The sequence below is a fragment of the Harmonia axyridis genome, chromosome 1 (genome assembly GCF_914767665.1).
Source record: "Harmonia axyridis chromosome 1, icHarAxyr1.1, whole genome shotgun sequence".
Taxonomy (NCBI): Eukaryota; Metazoa; Arthropoda; class Insecta; order Coleoptera; family Coccinellidae; genus Harmonia; species Harmonia axyridis.
Genome location: NC_059501.1, coordinates 72671538 through 72686434, shown reverse-complemented (window position 1 = coordinate 72686434; position 14897 = coordinate 72671538). Strand labels below are relative to the sequence as shown.

At 34.0% G+C, this 14897-nt stretch overlaps 2 protein-coding genes across 2 annotated transcripts; one reads left to right on the top strand and one right to left on the bottom strand.

The window, feature by feature from the left end:
- Positions 1 to 3281: 3281 nt before the first annotated feature.
- On the bottom strand, positions 3282 to 5077 carry LOC123679917 (delta(24)-sterol reductase-like). Its single transcript, XM_045617523.1, has one exon. It carries the CDS (start codon positions 4836 to 4838, stop codon positions 3327 to 3329), a length of 1512 nt encoding a protein of 503 aa, XP_045473479.1. The 5' UTR covers positions 4839 to 5077; the 3' UTR covers positions 3282 to 3326.
- Positions 5078 to 5336: 259 nt separating this feature from the next.
- On the top strand, positions 5337 to 14401 carry LOC123679838 (double-strand-break repair protein rad21 homolog). The gene is made up of 12 exons (XM_045617397.1): positions 5337 to 5485; positions 5591 to 6004; positions 6089 to 6272; positions 6325 to 6484; positions 6542 to 6704; positions 6832 to 7279; positions 7337 to 7507; positions 7818 to 8118; positions 8339 to 8586; positions 10201 to 10521; positions 10606 to 10761; positions 13053 to 14401. Exons 2-12 carry the CDS (start codon positions 5631 to 5633, stop codon positions 13176 to 13178), a joined length of 2652 nt encoding a protein of 883 aa, XP_045473353.1. The 5' UTR covers positions 5337 to 5485; positions 5591 to 5630; the 3' UTR covers positions 13179 to 14401.
- The last annotated feature ends 496 nt before the right edge of the window (positions 14402 to 14897 follow it).

Below are 14897 nucleotides of genomic sequence, written 5' to 3'. Positions count from 1 at the left end.
CTCTAAAAAAACCACTCTTTATAAAAGCCAAAAAGGACATTATAGGAAGGCAATTTGCAAAATATAAATGCCTGATGAGATATGGAATGATATTTTGGAAATGAACCCAGCAGTGAAAAAATTTTTTTTATAATAGCATAATATATGATGGCTAACAGACAATTATTTTGTTATATTCTGGAAAAAGTACCTCCTCGAGCGGGACTCGAACCTGCAATCTCCAAATTATATTATTATCTCTTATTAATTATAGTTTTACCTCTTTTGTAATGAAATTTCGTAGGTTTTCATCACGAATATTCCAAAAATATATCGGTTCTTTGTACATTGAGCATATCATCATTTTTCGCGAAAAACGAAAAGTTTCCAATAAAAAATTTTGTTTCATTCGTATATTAAAAATATTTTCATTTACCAATGTAGATTATTCTCTAAAGAAATTATGTGAAAATTAGTCCTACTCTACCTCTGATGAGAGTATTTAGGTACAATTACTACCGGGACAACCTGTATATATGCAATTTTCGAATTTCGAGCCCGGAATGGTCTTTAACGCTGAGATTCCACTAAAATGTTTAGATATTCTGGTATGTCCCCTCGCTTGAAAAATCTCAAGATAAAACTGGCGATTTTGGAATTCTAGAATAAAAACATTCAACGTCTTTTTCAATAAAACTTGATAGTTTCTGGAAAAAACCTCCTAAAGAGTGGTGGAAGCTTCAGAAATGTATTTTTCGAGCAGAATTTCCAATTTTTTTTGTTCCAAAGTGACCAAAACAACTCTCCTCCTACCGTAGCCCCAGAAAGAAAGGAAATTTGAAAAATCAACAATTTTTTTGAACTTGATAGTTTTTTATAGGTAAATCTCTTTAAGATCGGTAGAAGCTTCTAAAACGAATTTTGCGAGCGGAAGTTTTTTATTCCCAAACTAGAGCTGGACCAGGGCCCCCTCTAAATTTTTGCTAGCATCCCCTGAAATATTGCATTAGCAAAAAAATACAACATGAACTAGATCGACCTGGAAATCTTGCCCCCTTCAAAAAACCTGGCCCCGCCTTGGCCCCACTATTCTTGAATGCTGACCCAAAATTGTCCTCCTCTTACGGTAGACTCAGGAGCCAAATTATTTCGAAAAAAAATTCAACGGCGTTATTAAGTACACTTTATAGTTTCCGAGAAAACTTGGGAAGGGTGTCGAAAGCTCCCATCCTCTAAAGTTCAAGCACCTCAAAAGGACGAAGATGATGAGAAAACCCCAAACGCGACATGAACAGTCAGGATTGACCGCTGAGTCTAGTTTATCCCCCTATTTCGAACACGCAAGCTTTCCAGTGTGAACTGCCATTATTAAGAAAACAGCAATAAATTATGTTTAAGGTTCTGATATACTTCCACAAAACGGGATCTCACATAACTGCTCGCTCTCTTTAATTTATCCCTCAATAGGGTATGAGGTGATCAATCTATGCTGGCCCCATTTATCAAATGAATTTTTGATGGGGAGCATACTGAAGGTGCGTTTTCTTCGTGGGGAGCAATAAGGAAGCCTGTAATCAGGAGCCATTAATGTCTAATTCAGTCTAAATGTGTTTTAACTGCCTTTAATTTGCATTCACTGAATATTTTTATCGGAAGTATAAGGAAACGGTAAAAATATCGCGCAGATTTAAGGTTTAAAACTCAGATTTGCGTCAGTTTTCTTCATACTGTACCACTGGCGAAGCTAGGGAGTTGCTTTGGGGCTGCACCAATATAAACAAAATTCCCCATTATTCTCATTGAAAAAGGGATAAATCATCATGTGTTTCACAAAGACAAAAACAACACTACCACACTACCTTCGTTTTCGAATTATTTGGAAATGATGTCGACACATTCAAAGTAATATGCTGTGGGTTGTGGTCCTTATACTGTGACTAAAGTAGTTCACGGCCAAGGACAAATCAGGGAAATAAAAAAACGGGATAAAAACGCTTTTTCAATTTATTTCCAATCCACTAAAAATGCGTGAAGAAGATGATATTTAAATCTTATCGATTTTGAGGTTCGCTGGCCACTTGGGTCGTTGCAGGTACTTTTTGCCGGTCTCGGAAACAGATGTGAAAATCTTTAATCTTCTCTTTGTCGGTACAAGTGTTGCACATATGTTGTAGTTTCTTGTAGACTGGTCTGAACTCAATTAAATTATTCGCCATGAAATGCCGAGTTTTATGGGCATTCAGGTTGTTTTCGATTTGACCGTTAGCAAAGCCTTTCTACGGATCCCTTAGGGCTGTGGCTTTGATAATCCTAAGTTTGTACACCGAATTCTTCAGTTCTCGGACTTTGAAATATTTTTGAAGGCATCGATAGATTCCCTACAATGCATTCGAAACTAGTTTTTCATATTTAATTATTTTATCCAAGATACAATATCATATGAATCGTTTGAAAAAATATTACGAAAAATGGAAGATCAGTCTGAATGAAAACAAAACCGAACAAAGCATTTGCAATAGTGTAGTGACTCTTAATTGCTTGCCCGCGAGATTGCGTCATGACCTGCACATATATCGGAAGATTGGAACCGTTTGAGATATAAACCCTACTGTTCAACGTAAAAGTCACCATGCTCCGCTATGGAGATGGAGGTGTATTCGGCAGGGATCACTCAACGGCATCATACTGATGAAATCGCTCAAGAAAGAATATTTTGAAATATGAAAAGATAAGAATATCACAACAGATTTGACATATTAGTTTCTTATTTTCTGTATTAATTCAAAGTATTTCGACACATAAAAAGCATATAATAAATATCAATATATTTAAAAAAAAATGTATGTAATTAATTTCTCCCAAACCTAACATATAACGATGAATCGAAAAAAATTACCTCGGGATCAACTCTCATCGTCTGATGTTAATTTTCAGTCCTATTTTTATAGTTTTTCTTCACTTATTGAGATAGTTTGAAAAAGCGGGGGTAAAATTTTCAGTATTTTCCGACCAAATTTCATGCATTTGTTTTTCATAATAAACAATTCATAAAAAAAGACCTGGACGGCAACTGGGCGGATTTTTCTTATTCGTTTTTCGGATTCTACAAATTTCAAAAAGTAAACTAAAAATTTTGTGGTTGTTCGATTTTTTTGCTTGAATTATTCTAAACGTTGGTAATGATGCATTAAAATTAGTCAAAGGAAATTGGATTGAATTAAATATGAAGCAATAATATAATGAATAAAATATCTTTATTGCCTATTGATCGTTATCATATAAGAAAATATAAAATTTTAATAAAGTGCCAAATAAAATGGAACCTTTATTAATATAAATATATACATCTATTTACGAGCTTCTTTACATACTTTGTCATATACTTCAGGAAAAGCTTCCTCACATTTATATAGTTTTCTCAACTTATCATACAAGTTATGATCAAACATCTGCCTGAATTCTTCCCTTGTCATATATGTATCAGCGTATAACATCTGGAACCCATTTCTTTCAGTCACAAACTTTTCAATTTTTCTTGTTGTTTCTCTCGGTTTGAAATTATTAACTTTAGGAACCCCATAAATGCCTATATCCACATACATCTCAAAATTACTTTTGGTTGGATGTAGAAACCCAGGATTATTGGGTAGTTTGAAAGGACATACCCATAAAGGATAAACTCCAACTTGTTTTTCAAAAAAACTTATACTTTCATTCAGGAAAGATAATGGTATCAACATATCTTGTATGATATGGTTATTTTCATACAATTCTTTAGTAGTTTCACTTTGGGTCAACTTCAAAAGAGATATTTTAGGGGGCACTAACCATCCAAGAAATAATCGAAAAAAGAAGTTATTTCCAAATGGTATGATATCTTGCAGTTCCCAGAAAATAGACCTCGAATGACGATGATAATAGTCCCTCAATGGAGCACATTCTGTAACATGACTTTTCTGATTCAACATATCTTGAACATGTTTGAAAAACCAAGGTTTGTACCATCGTCCAATTGGGTTAAAATTGTCCGTATCAATTTTATCAGTTTGTTTTCCTATCATTACGACAGACTCACTTTTATTGAAAACAAGAACTTCAACAAATTCATTTATTTTATTCTCTACTGTTTTCCTAAGATATTTGGCCATATCTTCTGAAGACTTGAAAGGTACATAGGTCAGTTCCAGATATTTTTTTGCAGGTATAAGTTTCAATTCCACACCAGTTAATATTCCAAGTGTACCATAAGACCATGGAATTCCATAAAATAAATCTGTATTTTCGTCAGCAGAGCATTTAATGATGGACCCATCAGCTAACACTATCTCGTAAGACAAACAATTATGCTGAAATAAACCATGAATATGAGAAGAAGATTCAATACCAGTTCCCATTACTAAACCTCCCACAGTAAGATCATCTAGTTCTGGGAGAACTGGAATAGTCCATCCTAAAGGATTCAACATAGCTGTTAATTGTCCCATGTTTACTAGTGGCTCAACATATACAGATTTTTTCTTAGAATTAATTTGTAATATGTCCACTAAATTAACTTCAATTTTTTCAAAGGTCTCTTTGTATATGCCCTGCCTGAAGGACATAGTTTGCCATCCTGGTCTAGCGGTACATAGTTGTGGTTTTTTACCTTTAATCTTGTTCCATCTTAGAATTTGTCTTTGAACATTTTTGACTTTAGCGTCATGCTGAGATGGAGCACTGTTGAGCTTAAATACTATATAATTTCTACAAAATAACCACATATCGAATAGGAACGAAATCGGTAGTAAAAATAAACAGACAAAAACCCATCTATAGTGGATGAGTACATATTTGAAGATGGTTTCTGATTTCTGAGCCATGATGATCAACCGTCATTCATAAATATTCAATTTATAAGAAGAAAATAAAGGAATGAATTCAATTAGACTATATGTATTCAATAAATGATATGTTAGGTTATGATTGCTTCAAGTTTGAAACTCATTATATCGTATTAGATATTGCTTGCATCTGAAGCTAAAAATATATTTGTTCTCAGTTAAACTGAGCTGAACCGTTTTCTGTATTATATAAGAATAAAAAGCTGTCGTTCCAATAATCCTAGATTAAAAAATGGTTATACCGGGTATTCAAATTTGGCGCTTATTTTAGCCCACAGAAAAAAATTTATATTAACAAATACTTCGATGCAAAAAATTAAGAGATATCATATATTATATTGAAAAATCGGTAGTTATTGAATACCCAGTATTTTTCTTTCAATATAAAATTCAAAACTTCATTGTTCATTTTGAATCATAGAAAAACAAATTACTTTCTAATCTAATATAGCATGCGCATACCCAAATTGGCAGGCGCCATCTTAGTTATATTTTGGCGTTTGTGATATATGAATACTATATGGAAATATTATTGTAACTCTTTCAAAAATTTCAAAGTGGGAATGGAAAAACTGTATAATTTACCATTTTCAATTCCCGTTACTACCTAATTATTGAAAAAACAGGTATTGTTTATTAAATATGTTTTCTCACTTTACCGCCAACTGTTATATACAACTGTAAATGAGCTGATGTATACAAACTCATGACGAACTGTTTATTGGTTTCAGGTTTCTGTTTTAGGAGATTTGAGTGACAACTAACTACAAAATGTTTTATGCACACTTCATATTAGCCAAAAAAGGCCCTTTGGCCAGAATTTGGTTGGCTGCACATTGGGATAAAAAGTTGACAAGAGCCCATGTTTTTGAAACAAACATTGAAAAATCAGTTGATGGTATTTTACAACCAAAAGTAAAAATGGCCCTAAGAACATCAGGACACTTGCTTTTGGGAGTGGTTAGAATATATTCTCGGAAAGCTAAATATTTACTTCAAGATTGTAATGAAGCATTCGTTAAAATCAAAATGGCTTTTCGACCTGGTATGGTTGATTTGCCAGAAGGGCATAGAGAAGCAGCAGTTAATGCTATTACACTCCCAGAAGTATTTCACGATTTTGATACTACTATGCCAGAATTAAAGTAAGGAAATTTTGAATCATAAACAAAATTTAGGTTGATTTAAGAAACATATGTACAGAAGAATCATAATGCATTTAATTTCAGTGATGTGGACATTGAGGCACAATTTAGTATGAATCAGTCTAGGGCTGAGGAGATAACAATGCGTGAAGATTATGGAAATATTGCTCTAGTTACTAATGACGATGGTTTTGGTGACATGGGGTTTGATACAGATGCCCCTGATCTCATGAGACATAGTTCTGGTATGACACCTTCTATGGAACAGGTATTTCTATTTGATTTAAGTGTTTATAATGCTCTAACTATGATTTTTGTAGGGTAATTTATTATTCAGTGATGGACCCTTAGACGGTGTAGGATTAGATAAAGACCAAGAACCTATACCATCTACATCTGGAACTCAACATACTCCTATGGAAATTGACACTTCTGTTAGGGATGATGGATTTGGTGGTAATCTAGATCAAAATATGATAGGTAAAAATGTTCTTTTTGAAATATAAAGTTTTTTGGTGTGAACATTACTTGTTTTAGGTGGTGGATTATTTGAAGGAGGTCTTTTTGATGACACTCCGATGGGTGAAGTGCCTCCTGTTGAACCCCCAATACCTGAAACTTCTAATACAATGGCAACATCACAAGATAGTGATGATGACATGGATAATTTCGGTGGTCCACCATCTGTAGGAGGTCACAGGTGAATTATTTTAATTTTATCTTTTGAAATATAAGGAATATCAGCTAAAGCCTCAAACGCTATTCTCAGTAAACAAAATCTGCTAGTCAATAAAACAATCTTTACAATCCAAATCCTATTGCTTCAGCACTGATGAATCAAGACCAGTTTCACCAATGGATCATGCCCCAGTGGCTCCTTCCCCAACACCAACAGTTAGATCAATAAGGTCAATCCATCAGGAACCTCAGCCGGTGGAACAACATGAACCAGAACGAGTGAACACTCCAGTGGATCAAAATAACCTGTTGCCAAATAGCAATAACGAAGAAGAAAGTTTTGCTTTAGCTCCTGTGGATGCTTCAGTTCTGAAAGGATTCACTAAAACAAAACGGAAAAGAAAACTAATTGTTGATGAAGTTAAAAACATATCAGGCGAAGAGATGAAAAATCAATTATCAGACACAAGCGACATTGTAACTACCCTCGATTTGGCGCCTCCCACCAAAAGACTGATGCACTGGAAAGAGACTGGTGGAGTGGAGAAACTATTTGCTCTTCCTGCTAGACCTATTCCCGCAAGAGCGCTCTTTAAGGTAATGAAACGTTGGTCTATGGTGCTCAGCAGGTAATTAATGGAAATGTCATTTCAGAATTACCAGAGACATCTTACCCTGAAAACTGTCAATACAGATGAATTTGGTGCTATCCCTTGTGATGAATCCTTGCCGTTGGACCAAGTGAGAGATGCTGAAGAACCGCCTTCAATAGAGCTGCCTACTCCTGTGAGAAGGGGGCGTAAGAGAAAGATCCAAGAAGACCATGTAAGTTTTAATTTTTTTTTAACAATAAGCATAACAAACACGGTCGCAATTCATGGAAAACTAAATTAAGAATACAACATAATAATTTCAACTAGCAGGTAGACTATCAACAGTTAGATTATGAAATTCTCCATATAACAAGCAATATTGACCTAACTTTACGAGAATTATTCGACGGTGGCGTCATCTATTCTGACAATCCTTTTTGTGAACTGCTGTTGTCCAACTATATAATCTTTATCCAATGCCATAACTATGAAATTAATAGCTCAGCTTGAAAAAAAACTTCAATTTTTCGTTTTAATTACAGAATCAAACTCCTCATCACCAGTCCCATTCAGATATCATGACGCCACACCATTCGATGATGCAACCTGAGGAAATGCTCGCAGCCATGATGCCGCCAACGCCTATGTCCGTACCGACTATGGCTCCTCCCACACCCATAGCACTTCCCACCCCTATGATCCCACAATCGCCAATGCCAATGGCTCCGCCCACACCTTTACGTCCCCCTACACCGATGATGCAGCCACAGACTCCATTACCTCCACCATCACCAATGCATGTTCCGATGCCTTCACCATCGCCAATGATGGATCAAATGCCAGGTAAGTGATAAAAAACAGCAATACATTTATTTTAGCAATGTTAGAGATCAAAGTTAAATGTCAAAACAAAACTTTTTACTGTTTACATTAAAAAATTTATAGATATCAGATAATAATGAAATCGTAAACAACCAAAACGAATTCTTATTACAAATGAAATATAACAACATTTTGAAAATATTAATATAGTGGTAGTAAGCTAATCTATCCTGTAATATAGGTACGCCTATGATGTCCCACATGCAACCCCAGCAGATGTCGCCACACCTTCAACAGTGTATGCCAAGTCACCTGCAACAAATGCAGATGCCTCCAGGCACACCGCATATGATGCACCACCAGCCCGAAGATTTGCATATGCCCAGTACGTCCATGTATCATCCCCAGACACCAGGTTACCATAACACCTCGGCACCGCCCACACCTTTACACCATATGGAAGAGATGCCTCAGCTACATGCAGATCAGGTGAGCAAATATTTCCACAATAGGCTATTTGATAATATTGTCCTATTTATTGATATCCTCGTTTAATTTCTGACCTCTTATCAGTACAAATCTACTGGTAATAAGTAACAGGTGGTTTTTTTCGAGGTATATAACTTTAAGTTGTCATTACTGTTCAAGATGGCGACCGATTTAACAGCTGTCAAGTGATTTATTCTCAGTTTAGTTTGGCAATTCATCATGAATAGACTCACGCCTGAACAACGCTTGCAAATAGTGCAATTTTATTTCAAAAATAATGGTTCTGTACGGAATAAGTATCGCGCACTACGTCGATTTTATCTTGTTTAGCGATGAAGCGCACTTCTGGTTGAAGCTAATCGTCAAGTGTATGTCGAAACACCGTTACATCCAGAAAAACTGACTGGTGCGCTTTATGGGCTGGTGGAATCAATACTTCTTCAAAAACGATGATGGCCAGAACGTTACAGTCAATGGTGATCGGTATAGAGCCATGATTACTAACTTTTTCATTCCTGAATTGAACAACCATGATGTCTAGGAGCTGTGGTTCCAACAAGACGGCGCAACATGTCACACAGCTCGTGCCACAATCGATTTATTGAAAGACACGTTTGGTGACCGCCTAATTTCACGTTTTGGACCTGTGAATTGGCCTCCAAGATCTTGTGATTTAACACCGCTAGACTACTTTCTGTGGGGCTATGTAAAGTCATTGGTCTATGCGGATAAGCCACAAACCCTTGACCATTTGGAAGACAACATTCGCCGTGTTTTTGCCGATATAGGGCCACAAATGTTGGAAAAAGTCATCGAAAATTGGAAGTCCAGATTGGACTACATCCGAGCCAGCTGTAGCAGTCATATGCCAGAAATCATATTTAAAATGTAATGCCACAAGATTATCTTGCAGATAAATAAAATTCATGTCAATCGAATAATCCATCGTTGTTTTATTCAAATTTAAAGTTCTATAGCTCTAAAAAAAAACACCCTTTATATTATGGGTATGGTCCGTATATCGCCGAGGATTTCAGAGCGGTTACTGGTGATTTTCAATGTTTCAGGCAACCTGCTTCGTTTTTACAGACCGCTTGATACTTGTCAATGGTCAACTAAATTTTTCATTGGCAGAATTTTGGGGGTTACAAATGGTTGATCTCTTTTAATTTGTAAATGACTAATAGTTTTCAATGGCTCTGAAGAGTATTTGTTTCATAATTAAAATAATAAAGTTTTTGAGTGTTAGATGTCATGAAAAATATTCATAAACGATAATCTGCGTATTAAAATGACAACTGCCAACAGGAATGGGCGTGGTTACCGAACCTAGCCAGAATAAAAGTATGGTTGCTCTGATGACAGATAACTCACCAAAGTTTGAGGAAATAGTCACCGGTTTTTGAGCAATTTGACATATACGGATCACCAACTTACTAACCATAGTAACCAAGGTGGTATAAGGACCATATCCTTTATTGTCTTATATTTTTGAGGCTTCATTTTAAAAATATCTAAATTTGAAGATGACCAGGCGCGTACACTCATACTGTTCGGGGAGATATCAAAAATTTGTCAAAAAGACCATTTTGAACACATTCTTCATTTCCCTAGGTCAAGTCAATACTTCAAGAACAAGAGCACATGGGAGGTATGGTACCTTCGATGACTCCACACGCCACAACAGAAGATCTGCTTGCTCACGGTATCGGTGGGGCCACTCCCCACCACAGCGGCATAGAACCAAGTTTACCCTTGGAACAGTTGGAGAATTTGCATGACCACCTGCCTTCGATGGAAAATATGGGCTACGACCAGAGTCAAATGGCGAATATGGGTTACGACGATCAGTTGCCCCAACATCCGGGTAATATGTCGGAGAGGGCACATTCGCCCTGGCAGGGAGATTTTGATTTCCCACATTCGGCTGGTCCTGTAAGTATTTCCCAGTTGCATCGACATTAATGAAGAAAATAGGTTAGGTTGTTTTTCCGCAATAACACATTAAATTTTATTCAGGCTGAAGAGCAACAACAAGATGAAACAGATGAGCAGTTCGAGGAACGAGTACTGAATAAGAGAGCCTATCAGATGTTCAATGTAGTGAAGGGAAAATTGGAAAATACGGACAGAATAACCTTGACAGAAATGTGCTACAGGAACAACAAGAAACAGGTTGGTTTAAAATTCACAGTTCACCTTCATATCTTAATTATATATCAATGAAATCGTTTCTTTTATTATACAGGGTGAGTCTTTGACTTGTACATATATTTTAACCGAAGGTTCTTGAGGTCAAAAGAAACACTTTTTTCATTTACCATTTTTTCCGATTCGGCCCTGTTAAAAAGATATAGCCATTTTAAATTTTCAAAATGAGCTAATTCACCCCTGAAAACCGGAACACTGAAGTTTTCTCAAGCATAAGATATACCTCTTGAACCTTGGAAATAAGCTACTAAATTAGAAAAACCATCATAAACTCACGTTTAACATTCCATTTGTTGAACAAAGTATGTTTATAATCAAATAAATGAGTTATTCCAATTTCGTTGACGCTAAAGATTAAATATTCTTCTCTTGATTTCTATTTCATTTTCGATAATTATAACGAATTGAGCTCGCTACCACCCATATTAGCTCTGATACTCATATCCATTCATTCATTATATTTCATTTATATGATATCGTTGTTTATTTTTCGTGCAAGAATTAACCTTAAAATCTCAAATAAATAATATTCATCTATGAAAGATCTAACACAGACTATAGTAATCTGTGGTTTTAAGTTTGAATTTCAAATTTCGAGTGATGCCAAATATAAACACAGCAGTTCGGTTCGAATAATCTATGTTCTAAGTTCTAACCTAAAATTTTCATTTACAGTTTACACTGTTATTGTTATAAGATATTTGTTATGAAATGAAGCATTTGATTTGTTCCAACTATCTCATAAAAATATTGAAATGCATCAATATTTTTGAAACCATCAGTATGAAAATATGGAAATATGTAAAATATTCTGGCTCTGTAATCAATGGAAAATGTTAGACTCCACTTGTAATCAAATTTGTTGTTAATGTGTACCTACATTATAGCCAACTTTACTACTTAATTCATCTTGATTTTGGCATTGAAAATAAATTCAATGTAAATATCCACAATAGAATATTTGGTTTCTTTCAACTCACCTAATTTGTTTTCACATTAAAACAATTATGGCCCTCTTGGAAGTATGTCAATCATAAGCTCTTAGGATGAATTTATGGAATAGCAAAAGAATAAAAGTATTCAATCTCAATCACATGAAAATTTGTCTAGTATGTACCTAGTCCTAGTGATATGTTTCGATGTGAGTTTGAATGAGCCGAAGAAGAATACAGTATTGTTCGATAGCAGCAGTCTTTAGTGGGATATTGATTGTTGTCATTATAATGGGACTATTTTGTGAAAACTTTTTTAAACATGGGTTTTATGAATAATCTGGACTTTTCAAAAAGAATGTTGATTTTAGTGAAGTATCTTCTTATTATCAGAGCTGTGCCAAAGCTCAGTGATTTTTAATCAAATCGAGGAGTTGAGGTGAGCTTATTCAAATAACTTCATTTTCAAACTAAGTTGGCTAGTACTTTAATTCTTAAATCTGAGACATGACATCATAGTAAATATTCATTTCTGTGGTTTTTTTTTCCACAATAGAACAGAGTTGCATTCAGCCAAAGTACCCAATTTTTTGAATTTCACAGATAATTTTTTTTTTTTAAGATCAAGTTATTCGAAAACGGCGCTTTGTACGAGAAAATATGAAGAATACTTTTATTTTTCAAATTAGCCAAATATTCTTCAATGAACGTTCAAATTACTATTAAGAGTTGGTTTCTTCGAATTTCTGGTATTTTTATGGTATGTTATGTTCATAACAAAGAAACAGAAGAATGTGTATGGAATCTGGTGTTCGGAGAAGATGTATCACATCAAAAAAAAGCTATATTTCAAAAATCATTTCCTTCGATACAACCATTTACGAGATATATCCGAAAATCACATTTTTTTAACGATTTTCAACAGCCTGTATCTTTTTAACCGGGCCGAATCGGAAAAAATGGTAAAGGAAAAAAGTGTTTCTTTTGACCTCAGGAATCTTGGGTTAAAATATATGTACAAGTCAAAGACTCACCCTGTATTGTTGGCTTCTTTTTTTCTTCTTCTAACACGGAAGTCAAAGGTTTCGCACAAATATTCAAATTACTATTCATTCCTTTTTTTTTTTCTTTTTTCACGAAATTTTGCATCTAGATTTTAGCTTCATTGAGTCAAAACCAATCATTTGGGACCAAGATCAAGATTCGAAAAAATAATAGCTCGATATTCCCCCAGAACAAGCATGCAACAATATGTGATTCACATTATTTACACTTCTGATTATAGTAAATATTTCCTCTTAATTATTAATAATCAATCCACAGGCTGCCCAGAAGTTCTACAGTTTGCTGGTGCTCAAGAAATTCCATGTTTTGGAGCTGGAACAAGCAGATGCATATGACGAGATTTTCGTGTCTAAGGGAAAGAAATTCTGCGATCCTATGATGTAAATTTTAGACGGAGGAAGGAAGGGCAAATCAAATAATGTATGTATTTTTATTGTACAATGCCTTCAAATGTTTAATATATTTTCAGAAATTAAGGTAGATAGAAAGAGAGAAATATTGTACATACAATTTTTTTATCGACAAAATTATTAAGGGATCAATCATATTGGTTTTATGCACCAAAGTTTCTTATTTCATATTATTATTTTATCATTTATATTGAAGATGAATGCTTGTTTGATAAGATTTACTATCTCCATTACTTTTGATGGACTGTTTTATTTTTGTTTGTTTTTTTTTTTTTTTCATTGATATACACCAGTTTATTCATCATTTTAATGTTAACTGTAAGTAGTTTCTTTTATTTTTACACTACACTAATAATCTAAGAGGCAAGGTCAGGAAACCATGGACGATTTCTGTTAGGAATTAAATTTTATATTTTCCTAAATTATAAAATGAATGAAGTTATTTGGTCCTAAAATTAAAATATTAATTATATCAGAATTTTTATCTTTTAATGGAATCTTTCAATATTTAGATGTTGAGTTCAAATATATATATAGTTGAAGTTTTATATTTATTTCTGTTGAATTTTCAATAACTTTCAAAAATTTTCCATTGGATGATAAGAAAGATATTTTATTTTTCCTCTTGAATTCAGAATTTTATTTAATCTGACTTCAACTTGAAAAAATATTTGTGAATAAGAAAATATTTTTGTGGAATTTCTTTAATTAAAAAAATACCATTTTTATTTTAGAACTGAAATTTCTCATTGTATTCAGAATTTCATCTGTTATGAACAAGTGATATATGTTTTGATAATGTATTCATTTTATTCAGAAAACTGAGAAATCTTTCATGGTTTTCAATTTTTTTTTAGTATTAAGTATCAAAAGTAATAGAGATTATTTTGTGTGATCACACTGTGTCAGAAGTTTTGAAATTGAGATTTCTTGTAAATTACATCTGTTAATTTCCTAAAAGTTGGAATGAAGTTTTGTAAAGTAACATTACTGGAAAAATAGGAAAATTGATCTTTGTAAATTATTTCGATTAGATTATAGGTTCTTAGGTAGTAAGGTGATCATTGAAGATATATTTAATATTATTGTTATTATGTTATAGTAAATGTTTATAACAACAAATATTCAACAGTTTTTTGTTGTTTATTCTGTATTTGAAATCAATGGTTATTAATAAAGGTCAATTTTTGAAGTATATATTTTCGTTATTCATAATGGTTATTTTCAACTTATGAAAGAGAATATTCACTACTGTTTTAAGTATTGTTACCTTTGAAATGATTTAACTATTTTAAACAGTTATTGAAATAGAAAAAGTACCTAAAAATTCGAAAAACACCATACTAGAATAGTATATTGTGCAACAAGTGGGGAAAGTCCAACTTTTCTCGCGAGTGTGGAAGTTTGTGGCACGAGCAAAAGGGCGAGTGCCGCAAATACACGAGCGAGAATAGTATATTGTGCAACAAGTGGGGAAAGTCCAACTTTTCTCGCGAGTGTGGAAGTTTGTGGCACTAGCCTGAAAGGCTACAACTCCACAAATTTCAATAATTCGAGTAATGGACTTGATTCAAATCAAAATGGCCTTCGTTTACAGTATGTGCTAATTTATTGCGTTTCCATAGAAACGACTCAAAAGCCCAATTTCATTGGTCTACCAAGCGAGGTGGGGAAAAGTTGTAGGAAAAAAGGT